This window comes from Maylandia zebra, linkage group LG7, assembly GCF_041146795.1.
Source record: "Maylandia zebra isolate NMK-2024a linkage group LG7, Mzebra_GT3a, whole genome shotgun sequence".
In the NCBI taxonomy this organism is placed as follows: domain Eukaryota; kingdom Metazoa; phylum Chordata; class Actinopteri; order Cichliformes; family Cichlidae; genus Maylandia; species Maylandia zebra.
In genome coordinates, this window is record NC_135173.1 from 26,494,573 (window position 1) to 26,516,724 (window position 22,152).

A 22,152-nucleotide genomic window follows, 5' to 3' on the forward strand; every position below is an offset into this window, starting at 1 on the left:
CTTGTTAAAAAGTAGTTTTGATATTTGTATGCTGATCTCTGTTGTGTTAAGAAAATATATGACATAATGTGACCCCGCCGGTACACAGGGTTTAGGCTTGTGCTAAGCTCCACTCTCTCAATGCAGGGGCATTACACTTTTATTACAATTATGATTAGAAATTAAAACTTGACCAAAATTTGATTAGATTCAAGCAGGAACTAGAAAAGTCTCTTTGCAACTCTAAAAGACAACAATCGGGAAAACAAATGTTTTTCTGATGCTTTTTATTATTTGCAATGAAAAGAATGAAGTTATTGATCTTTTCTGAGGGGGGTGGTACTCACACAATGAGGGTAGAGTTAATTTGCTCCTCTGGAGGACTCAGTAACCTTGTACCGTGTTTCACTGTGTGCTGTCATTCTTTCTCCTGTTAACTTCGTCTTGGATTCATCTGCTCTGTGACTGCATTTAACCTCTAACCATCATATTACCATCATCTATTTTTTTTAGTTTACTTTAAGCATTTGATCTTGTTTCCCCACCTAAGAAGTGGTTTAGATACTGCTACTCATCCTCTGAGACCCCTGCAACTTTCTTATAACAGGGTCATTGCTGGTGGATCCCTTATTTTCTTTACTTATCAAATTCTTCATCTTTGATAATGTTCCTTTTCTATTCTCCTATAGCCTCTGAGATCTTTCACTTTAAACGGATCTTCAGATATTGTAGTCTAGATAGTCGGAAGAATCTATCTCTTATTAGCAGTCACTATATCAGTATATGTCATATATCATATCAGATTATTCGTGATATTATTTGTGATAATATGAAGTATTTACGTGACATAAAAGTGTCATATTACAATGTTATAACAATGCCAAGTGTTTACTTGCATAATACACGTGACAGGAGACAAAGTCAGGAAAACAGGAGTTTCATCAGCAATTGCTAACAAAGCACAAAGCTTTGTAAAATATGCGAGAAAACTGTTCCTGCCAAAGGTGGAAACAGTACAACCAGGCTATGACGGCATGTGAAGAGATGATACAAGCAGCTGATGGTATGTGACCTAAAAGTATATAAATTACTCCATCAAACTCTCTCGTTAGGCTGAATATGACAGGAAGAACAAAATAGTGCATGGAAATTAGTAATGCAGTTACATAGTAGTAAAGGAGGACTTTAAGCAGCTGGTTCAAAAGCCGAACTCAACATACAATGTCTCGTGTAAAAAGAGACATTGAAGAGTTCTGAAGAGTTAAAAGGTTAAGTTACTTTAGTTATTATTACTCGAAATTACAGCGCTCTGTCTTTATTCCATATGTAGTGGCGACAAGAACAAAATTCTGTCACGGATACAGATGTTGGTGATCGTGACATTAAGTGCAGGCGATGTCTGTTGAACGTGACCTGTGGAAAAAAATACAAACAGAGAATAAAACGTTGCATTTGCAGGGGGATGATTTATACAAATATAATATTATAATAAATCTTTTATTTAATTTTTTTTTTATAGATTTGAATACTTTCTGTATGTGTGACAATATTCACGAACAGTTTTGTGGAGATTGGCCTGCACATTGAGGAAGAAATAGTGTACATATATGCAAACATACATAATGATCATTATAGTAAGAAGATAGATAGATAGATAGATAGATAGATAGATAGATAGATAGATAGATAGATAGATAGATAGATAGATAGATAGATAGATAGATAGAGAGGGAGAGAGGGAGAGAGGGAGAGAAAGGACAGACAATGGTCTTAATTTTGTTTGCACTAACAAATAAATTGTACTGCTTACAAACTCCAGTCACCAGTAAAACATAATAAATATAATTGTCATTCTTGAAACATTGCATTATTTACATCTTTAGCTGAGTGATTCTTGCCAAAACAAGCAGCACTGCAGTAGTAGAGAAATTCTTTTTGTAACTTCCTTCCGGACTCATCTGGCTGAAATGTTGCCAACACTGTGAAAATTTCAGTGTTCAGGTTTGTTCTGTGGTGGATAGTAAAGAAAAGAAGGAAGTGCAGAGCATTTTTACGAAGCCTTGTCCCTGAAGCACCACACACACAATGCTCCAGCTTAGTGTTGGAGTCCCACTCGTACTTTGCATTCACTAAAAACACTGATATAAAATTGCTCAGTGATCCAAGTGGAAAAGCACCACAGCGTTTACTTTAAAGAGAACAAAAAAAAAAAATCAACCTGTTCTGCTTCCATCTCTAGCAGCACTGATTTTTCTGTGGTTGTCAGTACTAGTTTGCAAAAAGCACCTCATCAGGGGGTTCTGCAGTGTTGAACATGCCCCTCCTTTGGGATACCAAGAGAGCAGTAACATTAATAAGCTCAAACGTTTCCAATGAAAAGTGAAAATGAGTTAATAAGTTGTGATCAGAAAGGGCCAGTAAAAATTAAACAATGTCTTTTGCCTCTATGGTGTAAGCTGGATCGTGTCCAGTAAGTTGAGCAATTTTAATTTTGGAAAAGTGGACAAAGTTGCAAGGAGCCAGATCTAGTGAACAGGTCAGCTGATGAGCAAACATTTTGTCGATGTAGCCTAAAAAATGCATCTTTAATACAGTTTGTGCCAGCACAGTGTCTTTGCTACAGCCTAGTGCAGCCTCCATGTTGTTGTAGGCTTTCCATAAATATGATTGCAAAAGTCTTCATCAGCAGCTTCTGCAGAGGAAAATCTGCAGGAGAAAGTTTATATTTTAACATACTAACAGTCATGCTGCATCATGTTCACCTGCAGAAAAACAGAGAGAAACATCTGGATGTATTATAATCAGTGTTTTGTTAAGCTGCATTAACACTCAACGACATCATCAGCTGTAATATCAAAAACTGGAACTGATATTATAACAATTTGCATCAGCCAAGAATACAGTGAGAACATATTCAGTTCTCTCATCTTTGGTTAATACTGCACATAAAATCTGCAGTTATTGAAGTGAACTTATTTTTTGTTTACTTGTGGAGTGAACTGAAAAAGATTCCAACGATAATAAAAGTACAGTGAGGGTAGCATTAGTTAGTGTCTTGGTAGGTCTAATGACTTTTCTCAGGGCCTCATCTTTAGCTACTGTAGGTCTTAACATCCATCAGGTCACTTTTCCAGCTAGCCAGTGTTGAAGAACCACTTGCCACTTTTGAGGCATGGAGTAAAAGCTAACAGTCTTTCCTTGGTTTTTGTAATTGCTATTGCCAGGACACAACAAAACTGAGCCCACTTTTTAGACCATACAGTGTGAAAACTGTAATACATTTATGTTTTAAATTATGGACAGTACAAGCATTTCATGCCCACTTTGAGCTCAAGCCCCTTATCCTGTGAAACCAGGCAGACACTCTTTCTACCTTTATGACTTTCTCTTCCAGAGAACTGTTTTGGAATATTTTGTCATTGGCGGTGATAGTGCTGGGATTAGGTTCACAGCTTAAGTTGTTATTATTGTAGGCTCAAGAGACTGGGTGATTTCCCATAATGCACTGGGCTTGACCACTTCCCCCTTTTGTGCTACTATTGCACACCATTAAATTTGATCTACTCTTGCTTGTAATTTGTGTTATGTCCTGTTTGTTATTGTGTTTACCCTATGCAATCCTCTGGTGTCCTCTTCCTCTTACAAGGCAGTTCTTTCTTACCACCATCACCAAGTGCCTTCATAGGAGATTGTTAATTTAGTCTTGTCTCTGTTTAATATTGTTTTTCTACCACAAAGTGTGTTGAGATAACTATTGTTGCTAACTGTTGTCTGCAAAATGATGCCCACCCCACGGACATGCCAGATTAAAACAGACTCGCCTCCAACCCTAAGCTACAAAAAACAGCAAAAACAAAACAAAACAAAAAACAAAGTTAATCATAAAGGCAGATTATAGTGGCAGGTTGTGGTTTTTGCTCAGGGAGCGGTCTGAGGGAGGGCTGATCGGCACAGGTGTTGTACATTCACTAATCCCACCTCTCTCTTGTTATGCGGTAGCCTGCTGGGACCTTGAGGCTCTCTTGCACACAGACTGAGAGGTTACAGCCAGCTTAATAAAGAAGAGCTCAGTTATGATTTGTGTGCAGTTTGGTGTGCTGAGCAGTTATAGCTGAGCACACAGTCTTTATGGTGTGACTGAGGAAATTAACACTGTAGTGTACATCTGAGTGTGTGCTGAGGAGACCTTATGGTTTGTGGGATGACTGTTAAACGGCAAATTTCCCAAGAGAGGTGGGAAACTGAGCACTGTTTTATTGAGTGTAACGAGAGGCCTGTGACTGTAAGAGATTTGGGTTTTGTTTTGAATTCACACACCAGTAAAGACAAAAACTTGAAGAGGGGAAAGAAATGCAAAGAGACTTTATTTTTGAGAAGGGGAAAAGTTTACCAAGGTTTTTATGTTTTCTTGGAACCAATTTCACACCAGAAGTCTAGTCTGTGTGGTATGTAAAAACCACATAAGATTTCAAAGGTTGAGGGTAAAATTTTAACAATTTGTTGTATTGCTTTTACACCCGGATGTATTTTATGTAATAAAATGCAAAGGCCTGAAAAATGTCCTTTTCATGATTTTGCACTAGCTGCATGGTAGTTAGCTTGTTTTGATTAAAGATTTTCTTTTAGTTGTGTGTGATTCAGGGATTTAGGCAGACCTGATGACTGTACTATGAAGCAGGACTTTTCCTTATGAAGTTAAGTTCAAGCTTAACCCTGGGTTTTCAGTAGAGATGGCACGATACCACTTTTTTATGTCCGATACTGATACCGATATCATAAATTTGGATATCTGCCGATACCGATATGAATCCGATATAGTGTTTTTTAATCAATAAAACTGTTTTTTTAATATCGTGCTGCATTTTGTATAAGTTCATACTCAAGTTTAAATAAACAACAACACTAAAGCTATTCTGTTATACCTGTATGTAAAAAACACACTGCACCCAAAGTATTTCATAGTTGAGCAACACTGATCAATCTAATAAACTTAAACCCACTCCATCCTCCCTATTCTGGTATTTTAAAGAGTACTTAGAGAAATATTAAGCAACCTAACTAATAGGGTTGCAAACTCCCAGCAAAAAAAAATAAAAAATAGGGAGCCACCCCCCACCCTCCACCTCATGATGCTTAATCTATGTAATCAACTTTAATTTGATGCAGGGTGAAAAAAAATGCAGAGAAATAAATTATTTTTCAAGAATAATTAAATAGATTCAACATCTTTCTTCAACAGAATTGCAGAATTTACCGATGGTACTTTCCCAAAGGAAAAAGTACTAACTTGCATAGCTGGACTGGCCATTGGGCATACCGGGCATCTGCCCGGTGGGCCGCTGGCAATTTTTTGTTTTTATGGGCCGATGGATTTTTTTTTTTTTTTTAGGAAGGGTATAAAAGGTATGAAAGGTGTTGGATTGGCCAATTGGTCATGATTGACTCTGGGCTGGACCAATTACAGCAGAGGAGGCCGGATGCACCCTCCCCCTTGTTTAGCAATCACGTGATTTTCGCGCATTGCATGCCGGGAACTCGTGGCAAAACAATCCAAGTACCGCATCAAATGCAAGCGTTTGCAGCACCGCAAAACGTTCATTCTCCGGTTCCAATACCTTCTTGTTTTTTCTTTGGCGCACAAAAAAGGAATGTACAAAACAAAAGGAAAACAATGCCGGTCCGTACAAAGACAGACTCGACGAAAAGACAAAGAAAAGATACGAGGAAAAATCAAATGAGTGAAAGGGTCAGACCCTTACGAGCACACAGAGTGGACAAAAGACGTCAGCGTGCTGCCCAACTTTCACCACGCTCATATTTATAATTATACGGTTCTTGGAGTGAGTGCATACTGTTCTGAAGGCAGGACTGTGATGCAGTTTTCTGCCTCGCCACTAGAGGGCGCGGCCGTTTTGTGAGTAATGTTTGACTGGGATGGAAAATGGTGTTCATGAAGGCAGTGTGAATCACAAGTTATGCTCGAGAGCAGTTTATGTGGGTTCAATGAGAGTGTGCGTCCATAAGATTGGTGAGTTACAGGATATTTCTTGTGTAAGAAGGATAGCCTGTATGTTTTCTTGCTCTGGACGTCCTCTGTTTGTACATTTTCTATCAGCTAAGTTATCGCTAAGCTAAGCAGGCTAAGCTAAGCTAAGTTCGCCTAGGCCAAACTGAGTTCAGTTTAAGTTGGTGATTTGTTATGTGTATTTGCCTTCTTTAGTTGGCATCATAAGTGAGTGGGGCACAAGAGTTAAGTGATGGGAAGATGTTTATTTTCTTTGTTGTCAAATATGGTTCAGACTATAAGTAAAAGCCGCCAGCTTAGTATTAGGGCCTATAAGACAAGTATGTGGCTGTAATATGTTATATGGTGATTATTGTTGTCTATAATTTGATTGTAATTTGTATTCTATTTTCCATTCTGTTTGTAGAACCACACACACACACATACCCACACCCACGCTAAATCTGCCATTAAAGAGCTGAACGATCATCCCCTGTCCTCGTTATTTTCTGGAGGGTCATAGTGGCACTTGACCTGTGCACACCCTGCGATCACCACTGTAGAACTGAACCTCATATCAGAAATCATCACAACACATACACTCATGAAGTTTAGTAACTTCAGGTCACTGCAACAAGCCCAGGTACAGTTTACCGACGGATGGGTGCAGGACCTTGAAATGCACCGTGTAGAACGAAAGACCATTGTACGAACAAAGGTTAAGTTTACCAGTCTCACAAATCGTCGTCATAAATACACATTCGTTAACCATTTATTAATATAACCTTTGAGCTCAACGGTAATTAATTAGTAGTGGAAATAATTTCTGGTAGCATTACAGAAATGTAGCAGTGACAATAATATTGTATGTTGTAATCGTACTGGGCAATTAGTGATACAAAACAACTGTTTTACCCTGTGAATAAAAGTATATGTTTTTGTCAATGTACCATAATAACAGAAGCGAAACGCAATATTGTGTCAGGACAATTCACTATTTATGCACAATAAACAAAGGAGCATAGAGCAACAATTTCTGTTCAGCGCCAGACTTGCTTGTAACCTATGTCACTAATTATGTTATGAAAATGACGTATTAACTACTACAAAACTCTGACCTTTGTGGGAATGCTTGGAGCAGACGAACATGTGAGCTGGAGTGTTCTGAGACGTTTATTATTATTATTAAACGTCTCAGAATTTGGTATATCCAGACCATCCGTCGGCTCTTACTTCGGAAACATGGCTTAAAAAATTTCTCTTCAACGACGTAATCTGATAAAAAAAACGATCTCTTTGCCCGTCGGCTTCCCGTGGCTGTCATGCGACCGGCTATTGCAGTTAATAATACAACAGCTTCTTGCCATTTTTTTGGGTTTCTTTTTATTGCTGTGTAACTGAGTTCAATTGAAAGCCTGCGTGCGCTACTACCTCTTGCCACAAGTTCCCAGAATCTTTTGCGGTTTTACCCCTGAATGACGTCACATTTTAAATCTTTATCCTGGTGGGCCGGTCTCTAGTCAAAATGCCCGGGCCGATTTTTTGTCCCAGTCCAGCCTTGTGTGTAGGGTATATTAGACTTAACAGTTACTATATAGAGTAATGGACTTCTGTACATTTTACATCAGATTAAAACTTTGGGTGTAAGATTCAGATAATTATTTATTAAAAGCTAGACATTTTAAATGAGAATAAGAAAGAAAAGTATGTCTTTGTGCCCCCTTTTCCCTGTTAATGCCCTATCGGCATTAAATTCTAACAACAGCTTATCAAGCTTAAACGTGCTGCTGTTGTTCAGCAGCTGGTTTCCTCTTTCTGGTGCAAAGTGGGCCAAAAACAAAGAAGAGAGACGGACTCGCAACAGAAAAGCTGATCAGCTGATCATTAAGCAGTTTCCCGATTGAAGTAGCAGCAGGAAGGGGAGGGAGAGAGAGGCAGTCGCTCCATATATCGGTTGTTAAGCTTAACGTGGGAATGCTTTACAAACATTCAGAGATGAACTTACACACTTGCTTTACTTCTCTCTGGGATAACTTCCTCAGATGAAAGCCGCTCTATCACGTGAGGCATACTGCTCCGACGTGCTACGGTTATGAGCAGAGTTATGCCGTGTCACAAGTTTTGTGAGGTGCTTTTTTGATATTTAATGGATCGGATTACATTTTTTATTTCTCCGATCCAGTAATTTAGGTCAGTATCAGACCGATACCGATACGTAATATCGGATCGTCCATCTCTAAGTTTTCAGTATTTCTTTTTACAGGGGTCCATTGCCATGGTAACCTTAACTTGCAGCAAACTTGTTTCAGATTAGAAATCAGCTGATCAGTTCTCTAGAAAGTTGTACCTCCATTCCTGGAAGAACCGTGAGAGTTGGAAGGTTTACATTTTTTAATAGAGTCAAAAGTCTATTTCCCATTCTGTGTGATGTATTGAATATATATTTCTATATGCAACTTTATTCATTTAAAACAGTCTTATGGTTCTACTGCCCTGCGACAGACTGGTGACCTGTCCAGGGTGTACCCTGCCTCACGCCCTAAGACAGCTGGGATAGCCCCCCCCCCCCCCCCCAACTCCACTCCTCTCCACGACCATGAAAAGGAAAGGTGGAAGAGAATGAACTACTTGTTTATAATCCATTATAATTCTTTGTATATAAATGACAAAGCTGTGAGTAGTAACTCACAGAAGTCAGCATTTTTGCTAGTTTTCCTTTATGACTTAAAATAGGCTAATGTGTATTACTATACTATACTAAATACAGGCCATTTTACTATAGCATCTCATTTCCAGTTTTACTGATCCATGTGCTTAAAGCACACACATTTAATACTACAGTGCTTTTCTTCTCTCACACACTGTTGTGTTGTTTTCAGTTATTGTGCGTTTCATCTAGTTTTATTTTGTGTTGAAAAATCAGCCACTTTGTTGCCAGTACACTTATCAATAATTGTGGTTGGTCAGATACTACAACACCACCTCTTTAATGTGAATGCACAAAGGAAACCCAAGTTGAGCCAGAGTCATGTGATCGCTGCTGTTCACGTAACAGAAAGCTGGCCTCAGTATGTTGAGCTCGATTCATAGTACAAGCCTCGAAAAGAAACTGTCCTTGATGTGACAATTCCACTCTGGCTCTTTGTGAAAGTGATTTTTGACATTTCTGATCTGATACCAGACTTCTTTCACACTGTGGGTGATACCTGGAATTAGTCATGTTTCATAGATGTTACTGTTTTTATTTCAGGTAGAATATGCATTTCTGAGGCAGCCAGATGCAACATAACACTGGCACATTTAAAGTTCTCCTCAGTCTCTGATGTATGACAGGAAAACAATAAAATCCCCTCTGCTCTCCGTGAAGCAGAAACTTGCTCTTTTGTTTTTATTCAGCAGCTGCTTCCGAGTTTCTTCATCATATGCAGATGTTTCAGATAATCAGTGCTGCTGCAAAGAGAGGAAAATCATAAAGTCCAGCAGCTGCTCATTGAAATTCATCAGTCATAGCTCAAACAGAGTCAAGTGAGCAGCTGCACGTTTGCAATGATTCTGCAGAGTCGTTTTTGTAAAACGGTCTGCCAGTTTACATGACATCAAAACACAAGGTAAAAAAAGCACAGTATAAAAGATCAGTTGTAGAACGTTGTTTTGGTTGTCTCTTTTTCATTGATCATCACAGTGTGAAACACTTTAATGAAGACAAACCGCAGATCAAGTTTAATTTCCTTATGCTGTCTGTTTACTTTGTGTTTCCTTCCTTTTATCTGCCTGCTCATAAAGCTCGTTTAGATCCTGGAAACAAACCTGTTATGCAGCAGACACGCTGTTGTGCCTGCGGTGTTGAAAGCTTAACTAAGGAACCTTCAGAGCCCAAATTAATTTTCAATGCTCCATTAAGTTGAGCATATATTCATGGGAATTATGAACACAGCAACTGAATGAAAGAGGGAATCATCAGCTGAGGAAAAAAAACACACAACAAAAATTAAGAAAGCGAAAAGCTCCAGAGAGTGTAATTGGATTTGAATAAATGGGTCTGGAGGAGGCACATCAGCGAGTGATTCAGCGGTAAGCATGGAAGTGTGACAAAAAAAAGCCAAAACCCCCTTGGCTCAGCTAGACAAGATAGGATCTGTTGCCGTGTGTGCACAAAACACTGACAAGCTTTGATTTCCAAAATAAAAGTGTCTTCAGCAGAAACACGAGCTCAACTGAAAACATTCGTTTTAAAAAAGTTAAACTATATGTTCCTGTGCAAAATAGAGGAGTCGGACTCCAGGGTTTAAGAAAGGGTAATATACAATTCAAAACCTTAAAAAAAAATCCTATTTGGAAGCAACACTGAATGTGACTGACGATGGCAGCTTCTTTTGAAGGGTGGGTGGTTAAAGTCTCATCACTCAATCAAAACGAGAGGTTTATTTCTGAAATACCAATGTTCACGATGCCAACGCTATGTGGTACATCACTCTTTTGCACATGCAACACTCTGTCATGTTCTCGCAGGTCATGTAGCTTCTCTGCAGCTGGCTGGTTGTATGTCACATGTGTGCAGCATATGCTAACATGCTTTCTGTGATTGTTGTTACAGCAGACGCTGTCACTATCCATGGGCTTCTATATTTAAAAAAAGCAAATAATAATTTTTAATAATAATATATTGCTGAATATTATATAATAATAATATTATATAATAATATTGTAGTAATATTTTTTGTATTTCAATTATGTAATTATTTCAGTTATGCATTTCATTTTATCTTTTTACATTTCATATTTATAAATCAAAGTTTTCCCTGATATTTAACATTGCACTTTAATAATATACTTACATGGTCTACCTAATAGATGCAACAAAGGTATCAATTAAATGTGTCATTAATTAAAATTGGAAATAATAACAATAATAACAGACATTCCTTCTGTTACCTTGAACACATAAGCAGATTTCTGTGTCTGTGCATTGTTCTGCACAGTTTATGAATGCATTTTGCTAGAAATCTTTATTAGCTTGTGTGGATGGATTAGCTTAATGGATATTTGATGCCACAGTGGCAAATATCAAGCATCAAACATACAATCTACAGTAAAGGCCACAATAAATACACAGAGAGGTCATTGAGTGATAGAACACTGGTGAAACTAATATGGGCAGTGAAAGCAATCATAAATCCAGGAAATAAAAAAAAACATACAAAATACCCACAATGAAAGTAATTGTAAATTTCCACAGTAATGCTAACCACGCATTACACTGAAGAAAGGGGAAAGAAAAGACAAAGAAAGACAGGAGGCAGGAAAAAGAAGTAAAAAACAAACAAACAAATAGTTAACAGTTTGGTGTCTCTGTAGATTTGTTTTAATACTTCCTCTCCAAAAGTTGCTCTACGTCATGTTAAACACAACCTCTGACTTCTTTGATAGTTTGCTAGTTTGCCGTCTGAGAACAAGCTGCTTTAGAGACTTCCATCTCACCCGTTGCTGGATTCTGAATTTGTTTCCTGGTGCACAATAATAGACTCATTAACTGTCATCAGAGGGCCAGCAGACAGCTGCTTTATCACGTCAAAATCAGTTTCACCCTCATCATTATTCTTCTTTCTTCCCTCTTACGGTAAACAATTCAATTTGCAGGGAAATTGAAAAAAAGACAATAGATAATAAAAGGTCATATCCACTGGGTGTCAGTTTATCTTTTGTCATCTCCATGAATAGATTGTGTGTCAGCTCCCACTGGTAAGGAAACAGCAATACAAGTGGAAAAAACAATGTCCTGTAACTGTTATTATTTTCCTGTAATCTGAGCTTTTCTGCTACAGCCGAGTTTAAAGCGATTCGTTTGGCCAAACAGTGGAGTAAAAATCATACAAGTGTTTCACTGCAGAGAGAAACAGCAGAGATCAGAGGAAGGACCCACTGGCAGGTAGTCTGCACAGAAAGTGTACTGCTGTAAAACAAAGGATGATGCTGAATGTCAGCTTTAGTCCTGTTAAGTTCAGCTACAACTGTGCCTCTTACAGTGAAATGTCTTGACAAAAAGGTTATTTTTCTTGTCCACTTTTAAAGTAAAACTTGAACAGAGTTTTTCCAGTGGAGAAATTAACAAACAGGAACTTAAATTCAAAATCACAATTCACAATCAAAATTCAACTAAAACTAATGATTGCAATGATAATTAAATGAGCAGGATTTTTTAAAAATCAGACCTGAAGTTTAACATGACTGGAATAATATCAAAATTAAAATATCAAATTCAAAAACCAGAGAAATCCCTGAGACCAAGAAAACATAATGAATTAGGTTGATGGAAAAAATTCCTGAGGTCAGAAAGAAAGTCCGGACAGACAGCAGTTTTTCTTACTTTCTAACTGTATTAGTGTCATTTGTTGGTATGAGAGCAAACAAAGCGATGGAGAAATGTCATCTCCCCAAGATTAACTTTGGCCTTTTGGAACCGGAAAGTAAATCAGTGATTTGACAAATCTTACAGACCTGATTTTATACAGAGAGGAGAAAGAGGGAGAAGTGTCATAACTACTATCATGGTAACTCTCAGGCAGTGATCAGTTTCCATGCTGCCTTGAGGTTAACAGAAGCGGGAGGTCACACCAGAGAGATAGCTGGAGTGCTATTAATGCAGGCTGTCATATGTAATTATGAACTTCATTTCCCCCCCCTGGCCTGTCCACCAGTGTAGCAATCAGAATTGTTGTCTGAAGGCCAAAAAACGCCAAACAGATTTACTTTCACAAGTGGAGCATAGTGGCATTGACTATAATGGTCCACTTGATGGTCATATTTTATTAGAACTTTATTAGGAGTTTTTGTTTTGGATTATTACAACCCAGGAAACAGAAAAGGAAATAAATGAAAGAAAGTGAAGTTGGGGGAGAAAGTTAAGAGAAAGACAGTGAGAGAAAAATAGAGGAGAAGAGGAAAAACACAGAGAAACTTTTTTTTTCTCAACACCTGTTGAGGGGAAAAAACAGCAGAGAAACCACGGCAACGACCAGCATAAATAACAATGACAATGTTACTGAGCAGCACAGAGTACTAATAATGCAAGATATTTTTAGAGGCAACAGCAGCCCAATTTAGTGTGTGTGTGTGAGCACCTGTGTGCACACCTGTGTGAACACTTGTGTGTACACCTGTGTGCACACCTGAACTTCATCAAAAGTGTAGTCTCAGCACAAAGTTGTGTGCAGTGTTAGTGTTAGGAAAGATCATGTTACTGTTAGACTCACTTTTATGAAACTGTTTTCTTTGTATGTGTTTCATCAGCACAGAGCTCAGTTTTAGCATTGCATCTTTTGATTAGTGTCTGTCCTCAAATAATAACCAGCCCCGTATGAACCTCATGTACAGAAAGTCACAACTCCATTTAAAGACAGGCTTGTATTAGAGACACACGGTGTGGGGTTTTTTTTTCTCGAATTTCCTGTTTTATTAGTATATACTGTTGTGTTTTAAGTGCAAGCCCTCAGCTTCACTCTTAATGTCAATATTATTGTATGTGGTGACTCACTCTTGAGTGTGACACTCTGAGTTTGCACTCTGGTAATGAACCATACATTTGGAATAAAAAAACCAAACAAAAAAAAACAGAAACAAGTGGACTTGTGACTTATATGTAAACTGAGGGGTGAGCTCCTGCCATTAAAAGACTTTAGGAGAAAGCATGTTGTAGTTTTTTTTATCTAACAAAGTTGAAGTAATACAGCAAGCCTTCTCTACACTAGGGGGGTAATTTGTTTGCATACTGACACTTTTTGTTGCTCATTTGATGTTTTCATCTATTGTTTCGATAATGCCATTTTCCTGCACTTAAAGGATCCTGTGTGTTTTGAAGAGGAGAAAGTATGCCTTGTCACAAAGACATTAATCCTCCTGAGTGATTACTTCTGTGACGGACAGCAGCAATGACTCCGAGCTGATAGAAACAACAGCACTGCGCCTTTATTCATGTTTCATCGAGGCGTTGCTGACAGCAAACACTGCATGCTGCTTCAGAACCTCTGAGCTCCCAAGCACTTCTGACACTCTGCCATGTTTCAGTCTGACAGGCTTTTCACCCCAGCAGCCAGTATTTCAAACAGCCCCAACCACAGAATGACAGAATGAATACAAAAGCAGCTGAAGGACAGAGTGGCCTCTGAGAGAGGCTGTGAAGCTGTTCTCGAATTATTTAAACTCAATGAAAAATAGTATTAAAACTGCATAGACCGCTTACAGAAAAGTGATCACCAAAATCTTAAACTGATCCCTAAAATTTATAGAAGGCCAGTGTAAAGAAGCCTTGTGAGAAGGCTTGCAGGGGCATGTGGGGTCATTTTTAGGTGATCCAGGGATTTGGTGGGGCAAAGGAATAGTCATTTATAACAACTGAACTGTGAAAGCTGTAAAATGGACACTCTTCAGCAGATGATAGAAACTGGATGGTACAAAACAACCAACATGTTTATAACAACTGAACATCTGATCAGAAGGAACACTAATTCCAGGTGGCTGAGATGTGATGGATCTAAGATTCTCAGTCACCATTCAGAGGAAATTATTAGGTACACACACAAAAAAAGCCCTTTTTGTTTTTTGCATATTTAATGCATGATAATTGGCTGCCATCAAGTTAATCAGATCTAAAGGACAGATCATGTAAATTTAAATATACAAAATGACATGTGCAACTGAATATTATCTCCATAACAACCAGTGTAGGGACTAACGCGTTATTAAGTAACGCGTTACAGTAACTACGTTATTATTGTGGTAACGAGCACGGTAACTAGTTATTATGCAAAAATCAGGAACGCGTTAGTCGTTACTGGGATTTAGATAGGCTCGTTATTCGTTACTTCGTGTGGTGGCTATCGCGGAGCTTCCACAGATTCAGTAACATTAGCAAGTGGTGGAGAATGGCAGGTGGATGAGGGAAAGGAGAGGCAGGAGGAGAGACCCGAGGCGGCCGCTGGTCTGAGTGATTTATCTGGTTTATATTATAAACAGGTTTACCTTTTAGTTAACATGAATGAGTTGAAGGGAAGTTATGAACTGTTTCTGAGAGACAAATAACACCAGGATCTTTTTTTACGTAGCTGACAGCTGGTAATTGTGCAGGGGCGGGTCTAGCAAAGCTTTTGCCAGGGGGCCAAGTAGGGCATTAACAGGGAAAGGAGGGCACAAAAAAATACTTTTCTTTCTTATTCTCATTTAAAATGTCTTACTTTTAAAAAATAATTATCTGAATCTTACAACAAACGATTGATAGATTGTTACATATATACCATCAAAACAGGGAACATCACTGTCACAACAGTGTTTATTTTCATTCAAAGGCTTTATAATTTTTCCCATAATGGCGGGCCGGTCTCTAGTCAAAATGCCTGGAACGATTATAGTCCCAGTCCAGCCCTGTATGCAGCTCATCTGCAGTCTGGTGTTGCCTACATCTTCCTATTCGGAAGGCAGAATTTCCGAGTTCTGACTACAATCGAAAGCACCACGACTGCAGTTTTTGTGTTGGATGTAAAAAGCGCACATGACACTGTGACGTAGGCTAGAATCATGGCAGCAGTCAATGACGGTCCAGGCGTGGGATTTCTCTCGTGGAAATATGCACTTTGTTTTTCTATTGGTAGGTGGCACAGTGCACTTGTGGCAAGTAAGCAAGCTAGAAGACTGGCAAAGTTATGGAAGAAACACATTAACAAGAGAATTCTGACTAAAACCAAAGTTACTTTCCCTAGTAACTAGTTACGTTGAAAGTAACGAGTAACTTGAAGTAACTGAGTTACTTTTGATAGAAGTAACTAGTAATGTAACTAAGTTACTAATTTAAAGTAACTTACTCAACACTGATAACAACTATATGAATGATCAAAGACAACAGAAACAGAAACAGACATTTGAAAGCACTTCATGTAACTAAATAAACAATTAGTACTTGTGATTTCTTAAATATGTTTGTGTTTCTTTTTGATAAAATGGGTATACGTGATGATTGTAATCCATCCATCTATTCTCTTCCACTTATCCTTATCAGGGTCCTTGGGGAGGGTTTGAGCCTATCCCCGATAGGTCGCCAACCTGATGCAGGGCTAACACAGAGAGACAGACAAACAACCATTTTACTCACATTCAAACCTATGGGCAATTTAGAATGACCAATTAACCAAACCCCACTAACTGCCTGTTAGTGGGGTTAGTTGGGAAGAAGCCAGAATACCCAGAGAGAACCCAGGCAAACACAGGGAGAACATGCTAACTTCACCGCTCAGAAAGGACCAGTCTCTATATTACTACAGTTCGTAGAATTCCTTAATGGACATTTTGCAGGCTTACATTTCATCCTCAATTACAGTACTGAAGAAATTAACTTTGTGGACATAAAAGTAACAAAAAAAGACAAATCTCTATCCACCTGTCTCTATTCTAAACCCACTGATTGGAATACATTACTTCAAGCCAATTGATTAGACTCAAACGTATCTGTGAAATTCCAGATGAATATAATGAGAGCAAAGAACAATGTTGAACAAATTTAAAGAAAGAAAATACAAAGAGGAGTGGTTAAGATCTGCAGAAGAGAAGGTGAATTAAGTAAGCAGGGATTTCTATTTAGCAACTAAGAAATCTCCAAAACTTAAATCTAACCTTGTCTTTTGCACAACTTTTACACCAAAAACCAGAACCATTAAAGAAATCATTTTAAAACACTGGCATATACTTCAAAATGACCCAAACCTATTAGGTACCTACAGGGAGTGCAGAATTATTAGGCAAGTTGTATTTTTGAGGAATAATTTTATTATTGAACAACAACCATGTTCTCAATGAACCCAAAAAACTCATTAATATCAAAGCTGAATGTTTTTGGAAGTAGTTTTTAGTTTGTTTTTAGTTTTAGCTATTTTAGGGGAATATCTGTGTGTGCAGGTGACTATTACTGTGCATAATTATTAGGCAACTTAACAAAAAACAAATATATACCCATTTCAATTATTTATTTTTACCAGTGAAACCAATATAACATCTCCACATTCACAAATATACATTTCTGACATTCAAAAACAAAACAAAAACAAATCAGCGACCAATATAGCCACCTTTCTTTGCAAGGACACTCAAAAGCCTGCCATCCATGGATTCTGTCAGTGTTTTGATCTGTTCACCATCAACATTGCGTGCAGCACCAACCACAGCCTCCCAGACACTGTTCAGAGAGGTGTACTGTTTTCCCTCCTTGTAAATCTCACATTTGATGATGGACCACAGGTTCTCAATGGGGTTCAGATCAGGTGAACAAGGTGGCCATGTCATTAGTTTTTCTTCTTTTATACCCTTTCTTGCCAGCCACGCTGTGGAGTACTTGGACGCGTGTGATGGAGCATTGTCCTGCATGAAAATCATGTTTTTCTTGAAGGATGCAGACTTCTTCCTGTACCACTGCTTGAAGAAGGTGTCTTCCAGAAACTGGCAGTAGGACTGGGAGTTGAGCTTGACTCCATCCTCAACCCGAAAAGGCCCCACAAGCTCATCTTTGATGATACCAGCCCAAACCAGTACACCACCTCCACCTTGCTGGCATCTGAGTCGGACTGGAGCTCTCTGCCCTTCACCAATCCAGCCACGGGCCCATCCATCTGGCCCATCAAGACTCACTCTCATTTCATCAGTCCATAAAACCTTAGAAAAATCAGTCTTGAGATATTTCTTGGCCCAGTCTTGACGTTTCAGCTTGTGTGTCTTGTTCAGTGGTGGTCGTCTTTCAGCCTTTCTTACCTTGGCCATGTCTCTGAGTATTGCACAGCTTGTGCTTTTGGGCACTCCAGTGATGTTGCAGCTCTGAAATATGGCCAAACTGGTGGCAAGTGGCATCTTGGCAGCTGCACGCTTGACTTTTCTCAGTTCATGGGCAGTTATTTTGCGCCTTGGTTTTTCCACACGCTTCTTGCGACCCTGTTGACTATTTTGAATGAAACGCTTGATTGTTGGATGATCACGCTTCAGAAGCTTTGCAATTTTGAGACTGCTGCATCCCTCTGCAAGATATCTCACTATTTTTGACTTTTCTGAGCCTGTCAAGTCCTTCTTTTGACCCATTTTGCCAAAGGAAAGGACGTTGCCTAATAATTATGCACACCTGATATAGGGTGTTGATGTCATTAGACCACACCCCTTCTCATTACAGAGACGCACATCACCTAATATGCTTAATTGGTAGTAGGCTTTCGAGCCTATACAGCTTGGAGTAAGACAACATGCATGAAGAGGATGATGTGGACAAAATACTCATTTGCCTAATAATTCTGCACTCCCTGTATAAGGAACCACCAATGATAACCTATAGGAGAGGAAGGAATATTAAAGATAGAGCTTGCCAGGACCCTAATACTTCAGATAAAATCCTAATAAGCCATAACGTACAAGGTAATTTCAAGTGTGGGTCATGCATTAATTGTCAATACACCAAAAATGTAAAATCATTCAAAGACCCTATAAGTAACAAAACCATTGCAATAAAGGGCTTTATCACATGCTGAACTAAAAATGTAATCTACATGATACAGTGCCCATGCATTAAAATATATATAAGAGAAACATCCTGCCCTCTAAAAGATCGAATTAATGAACACAGAAGTTCGATCAAGAGGAATGATCTAACCAACCCTGTTGCAAGACGCTTCAATGATAAACATCCAAGTTCACCTTTATTTTTTCTTGGCATTGAAGCAATTAAACTAAACCAAAGAGGTGGTAATACTAATTTTATCCGGAAAAAAAGAGAAGCATTTTGGATATTCCGTTTTAAAAGTCTGCACCCTAGAGGTGTGAATGAGGATTTTTCTATCAATGAATTTTTGTGAGCTTAAACCTTTTTATATTTTTAATGTTTTTATTATTATTTTTTCCCAGTTACAATATTCTCGCATGGGTAATGTTTATTTATTTATTTATATTTATTTTATCAGCAAAAGAAGGTGTAGCATTCTAGACATCTCGTTTTAAGTCTACATTTGAGAGATTTTACATTGTAGAGACATAAATGAGGACCTTTCCACAAATGTGTTTTCATGTTATGACTTCCTCTTGTTTCTTAACTGCTGCACCAACCTCCTTATTTTTTTATGAAATGCTGTCATTTGTAACCATTTTATGTTTTTTTTTTTGTTTGTATATTCATAATATTCTTTTTATGTATTTCACACGTGTTATTTTGAGACAGCTGGGGATTATGTCCCTTATTATTGATGATTATCTTCATCATTAATGATCTAGTCCAGTATGTTTACTTGGGTGTGACTTAACCAAATACCAACCTGTTATACATTATCTTATCTATCTATGAAGATGTGATTGGTTATTTTGAATTTTTTTTCTGTTCCCTGTCTTTTATTTAAGCAAACTTCTACAATGTTTTACTATGACCCTGATGAAGGCCACAAGCCGAAAAGCGTTGGTCACATAATAAAGTTGTTCCTCTTCCCTTAAGCGTTGCGGGAGTTCCTGCATTGTGAATTGTTTCATCCTCTCCATGCACCTTGGAAGTAGGTGAAGTTGTGCCAGAAACTTTTTCTGTGATTCACACAAAGGCCCTCGCCAGATGTTAGAATCAAACTCAAGAACATTCTGTGAAGCAACAGTGCTAACTACTGTGCCACCATTCTGCCCATGACGAATATAATGAGTGTATAAATTAAATAAATAGATCACAAAAGAACCATAAAGAACAGGTATAAATGAAGAAGAACATATTACAGATAGTATACAAGAATTAATTATTACGTTTCAGGAGGTCCCTCAAAGGTGCCGTGGATATCTGACCTCCCATTCTATGCCCAGCTGTTAAAAACCTCATAGGGCAGAACAAACATCTCCTTCTCTGTTTTTCTCTTTTGTTCTTTTGGAAAAATTTGTGTCCACAAAGGTGTTTTCCAGACATGCCTGTTGACAAAAATGACCAGCTGCCCAGGGAGTAATGCTGCTGAACCTTTTGAAAATGCCTCATCTTTAATGAACTTTTCCCCTTGTTTTTGTGGCTGTTGCTGTGGGCACTGCTGCTATTCTATTGTCGTTGCTGTTTTTCATATTGTGACCCTGCTGACCCCTCTCTGAACGGAGCCTCTTGTTTTCTCTTTTCTGAGCTCCTGGCTGTTGTGAGTCAGGACCTCTCTGGAAAGGCGATGGTCCATCCATAGCCCTATTGATGACAGTTCATCAGCATGCAGGGGGGACTGCTGCAGTCACCACAGAAACCACATACACCCAACCTCTTCAAATCCCAAGGCTTTAATCTTCTACTGTGATTCGATTCCACTGCTCTCTATTTTTTCCTTTTCATGAGAAATATTTATTTAAATAACAAATTGACAGAATGTGTTATTGTAATAAAGGCACTTTAATTTTGTTTCTGAGGATTAATTATACATCTGCATAGGTGAAGGGGTGAGGGGTTGTATGGGCAAATTGTATGGGTCCCTACAAATGTTTTTCAAAGCCTTCATGTTAAAGTAGGAGCTTGAAAGCTCATTTCTCACATGAAAATCATGACATGATATGATTATTCAATTCAATTCAATTTTATTTATATAGCGCCAAATCACAACAAAAGTCGGCTCAAGGCGCTTCATAGATACAGAGAAAAACCCAACAATCATATGACCCCCTATGAGCAAGCACTTTGGCGACAGTGGAAAGGAAAAACTCCCTTTTAACAGGAAGAAACCTCCGGCAGAACCAGGCTCAGGGAGGGGCGGCCATCTGCTGCGACCGGTTGGGGTAAGAGAAGGAAGACAGGATAAAGACATGCTGTGGAAGAGAGACAGAGGTTAATAACAGATATGATTCAGTGCAGAGAGGTCTGTTAATACATAGTGAGTGAGAAAGGTGACTGGAAAGGAAAAACTCAATGCATCATGGGAATCCCCCGGCAGCCTACGTCTATTGCAGCATAACTAAGGGAGGATTCAGGGTCACCTGATCCAGCCCTAACTATATGCTTTAGCAAAAAGGAAAGTTTTAAGCCTAATCTTAAAAGTAGAGATAGTGTCTGTCTCCCGAATCCAAACTGGAAGCTGGTTCCACAGAAGAGGGGCCTGAAAACTGAAGGCTCTGCCTCCCATTCTACTTTTAAATACTCTAGGAACAACAAGTAGGCCTGCAGAGCGAGAGCGAAGTGCTCTAATAGGGTGATATGGTACTACAAGGTCATTAAGATAAGATGGGGCCTGATTATTATACAGCCACCGGTAACTTTCTTTAGGTACACTTGCTCATACCAGATGGGACTCCTTTTACCTTCAGAACTACCTTAATTCTTTGCGGCATAGATGCAGCAAGGTTCACATTCATCAACTGTACAGCCAAATCTTCTATTCCATCATATCCCAAAGATGCTTTCTTGGACTTAGAGCTTGTGACTGAGCTTGTGACTGTGCAGATCATTTAAGTACCCTGAAGTCACTGTCATGTTCAGGAAACAAGTTTAGAGATGTTCTTAGCTTTGAAACTTTAAGCTGGAAGCTGAGTGTATTCAGTGAAAATGAAGTGTTAAAGATGTACAATTATCGTTAAAATAAACAATGTAAAACATTGTCATCAAAGTTAAATTGACCGATGAAGTTTATGGGATTTTCCTGCTCGCTTCCCTCAGGCCAGCTGGTAGCAGGGACCTGTGAGATTGTGACTCTGGACCGTGACAGCAGCCAGCCCAGGAGGACCATCGCACGGCAGACAGCTCGCTGCGCCTGCAAGAAGGAACAGATTGCTGGTACGACGAGAGCCAGACCAGCCTGTGTGGATGGTAAGATCCTCACTGTCCTCAGACGACTGCTGCTGACTGGTGAATACGATGAATAATATATAAAAATATATTATGTTAAATAAGACAATCAGTGAATCAGGAAAAAAAGTTTACATTTTGAATATCAAACTGTAAAAAGAGGTAGAAAATGCCAGGTTTCATTTAACACCTTTTTGGCTACCACAAATGAACTAAGGAAATCCCAAAAAGTTGGTTATGTTCATCTGGACTCAGCGTTTTTAGTGTCTTCTTCAGTCTCAGCTGACTGCAGGTTTCCCCAACCCTATAATCAGCACAGTTACATGATGACCAAAACTTGCTCCATGACTAACAATGCGCTGTGAGGTCAGTTTTGTGAGTATGA

At 38.7% G+C, this 22,152-nt stretch overlaps 1 protein-coding gene across 2 annotated transcripts in view; it reads left to right on the top strand.

The window, feature by feature from the left end:
- Positions 1-22,152, top strand: part of LOC101483792 (chemokine-like protein TAFA-5) — a 48,189-nt gene that overhangs the window by 1,279 nt on the left and 24,758 nt on the right. The window contains exons 1-2 of one of the 2 annotated variants that reach the window (XM_004556289.3): positions 5,681-6,007; positions 21,639-21,788. In XM_004556289.3, the coding sequence (XP_004556346.3) occupies positions 5,914-6,007; positions 21,639-21,788 (244 nt within the window). In that variant the 5' untranslated portion in view covers positions 5,681-5,913. Of the gene's footprint in view, positions 1-5,680; positions 6,008-21,638; positions 21,789-22,152 lie in introns of those variants that run through there. The other variant, XM_004556290.5, reaches the window with a different exon arrangement.